This window comes from Microtus ochrogaster, unplaced genomic scaffold, assembly GCF_000317375.1.
Source record: "Microtus ochrogaster isolate Prairie Vole_2 unplaced genomic scaffold, MicOch1.0 UNK27, whole genome shotgun sequence".
Taxonomy (NCBI): domain Eukaryota; kingdom Metazoa; phylum Chordata; class Mammalia; order Rodentia; family Cricetidae; genus Microtus; species Microtus ochrogaster.
Window position 1 is genome coordinate 3,014,601 of NW_004949125.1, and position 2,343 is coordinate 3,016,943.

Sequence of the window (2,343 nt, forward strand, 5' to 3'; positions counted from 1 at the left end):
GGCTCTCCAGTATGGCTAGTCTTGCTGGCCAGCTTTCTCTGGAGAGCCCCTATCTTGTCTCCCAAGATTAGAACTACAGAGAGGCTGTCATGCCTGCCTGGCATTTACCTGGGTTTCTGGAACCCTAATCTGGTACTCACTCATACTGCAAGTGCTTTAACCGCGGAGCCGTTTCTCTCGCCTGATAGGCAGGCTTTCCTTTCGCAGTCTGTGATATAAAAATGTGCAGTGTTCATGGCTGACAGCAGCAGCGAGCTTGGGAAGAGCTTGTCTTCAGATGCCTGTTTCTTGTGATCGCATTCTGAGCATGTTGTTGCAGGGCCCACTGTCCTTCGGGGATGTGGCTGTGGCCTTCACCCAGGAGGAGTGGCAGCGGCTGGGCTCTGAGGAGAAGACGACGTACAGGGACGTGATGCTGGAGACCTACAGCAACCTCGTCTCCGTGGGTGAGCACCGCTTCCTTCTCAGCTGCTCAAATGTGGGATAAAGAGTTGGTGGCTTTAATTCTGAGCTCTGTGGGATGATTGTGAGCGGTTCGCTCTGATTGGCCATTCTGTAACGATAAGGCACGAGGGCTTGTGCTCTTCCGCCTATACAGTGGCAGTTGCCCTGCACGGTGGAAATGGTGAAGCCGGGCCGGCAGGCTCAAGTTGTGTTTCATTTCTCATTAACAGGGTGTCACATTATCAAACCGGATGTTATCATCAAGTTGGAGCAAGGAGAAGAGCCATGGATAGTAGAAGGAGCATTCTCACCTCAGAGCTATCCAGGTGTGTTAGTGGAGGCAGAAAGGCAGAGAGGAGGTGGTAACTGGGGCGTTTTTCCCAGGAACATTCTGATCATCCCACGCTTTAGGAATTACTGAAGGTAGTTAGTCGCTCCTAAAGGTTTCTTCCCCATGAACATAATGGGGAATCTCCCCCTGGCTACCACTCTCCAGAATCAAAGGTTCCTAGATGCCTGTGAAGGGCGCTCGCCTTTAATCCAGCACTCGGGAGGCAGAGGCAGGCTGAGTTCAAGGCCAGCCAGGGCTACACAGAAGAGTCACCCATTATCATAGTTTCCTAAGGTGTTGATAAGTGTATCGTCAGTAATCATAGTTTCCTTAGGTGTTGATAAGTGTATCGTCAGTAATCATAGTTTCCTTAGGTGTTGATAAGTGTATCGTCAGTAATCATAGTTTCCTTAGGTGTTGATAAGTGTATCGTCAGTAATCATAGTTTCCTTAGGTGTTGATAAGTGTATCGTCAGTAATCATAGTTTCCTTAGGTGTTGATAAGTGTATCGTCAGTAATCAGCCTCAGCTCTTAGGCTGTCACCCTTTGCTTTTATCTTCATTCTCTCCGACCGTGAGCTAGTAGCTGTATCGGTCACTTCCCTGTGGCTGCGATAAAACCTCACAAAAGGGGCTCACAGCTCCAGGTACGAAGCCCGTCACAGCCTGGCCGTCACAGCAACATGGAGGAGGCAGCGGCTCATGCTGTGCCCACACTGCGTCCGCAGTCAGGAAGCAGGGGGTGATGCTTGCTGGTGCACACCTCCCTTTCTCATTTTTATTCAGGCCAGAATCCTGGCCCAGGGACTGGTACTCCAGATGGTGGGTGTTTCTTTCTCACCAAGGAATCTATCAGGATGACACACAGGGTGCCTAGAAGCTGGACTTCTGGGTGATTGACAGTATTAGCCATCACAGGTTCTTTTTTTTTAAGCCTTTATTTTTATCTTATGTGTATGTTTTGCCTGTGTATGTATCTGTGTGCCATGTGCATGCAGTGCCTGTGGAGGACAGAAGAGGGGTTGGATGCCCTCTCAGCTGGAGTTACATGGCTGTGAATAGCTGTCTGGGTGCTAGGAATCTAACCCAGGTCCTCTGGAAGAGCAACCAGTGTTCTTAACTGATAATCCATCTCTCTAGCCCCTTTAATTCTATTTTCTGTCATCATTGGGAATGTGAGTGTACAGGTTCAACAGCATGCATCTGAGGTCACTGGAGAACTTCTGTGGAGTGGTTCTTTCCTTCTGTGTTCACCTGGGAGTCAGGTTTAACTTAGGTTGCTAGTTTTGTTCAGCAAGTTTCTTTACCCAATGAGCCATTTCACCTCCCACCTGTAGCTGGTGTGTTTTACTCTTTGCTCTTAGGGGGCCTGCCATCCAGTCCCAAATAAATATACAGAGACATAGTCTTCCTTAGGAATGCCCGGCTCAGCTTGTCTTGTTGCTAGCCAGTTTTTCTTAACTTAAGCTATCCTGTTTGCCTCTGGCCTTTTACCTTTCTCTCTCCTTCCTTCCTTCCTTCCTTCCTTCCTTCCTTCCTTCCTTCCTTCCTTCCTTCCTTTCCTCCCT

The 2,343-nt window shown here is 48.9% G+C and overlaps 1 protein-coding gene across 2 annotated transcripts in view; it reads left to right on the forward strand.

The window, feature by feature from the left end:
* Znf12 (zinc finger protein 12) overlaps positions 1–2,343 on the forward strand; it is a 14,920-nt gene that overhangs the window by 5,113 nt on the left and 7,464 nt on the right. The window contains exons 3-4 of one of the 2 annotated variants that reach the window (XM_005368007.3): positions 320–446; positions 675–770. In XM_005368007.3, the coding sequence (XP_005368064.2) occupies positions 320–446; positions 675–770 (223 nt within the window). The remainder of the gene's footprint in view (positions 1–319; positions 447–674; positions 771–2,343) is intronic. The other variant, XM_005368009.3, reaches the window with a different exon arrangement.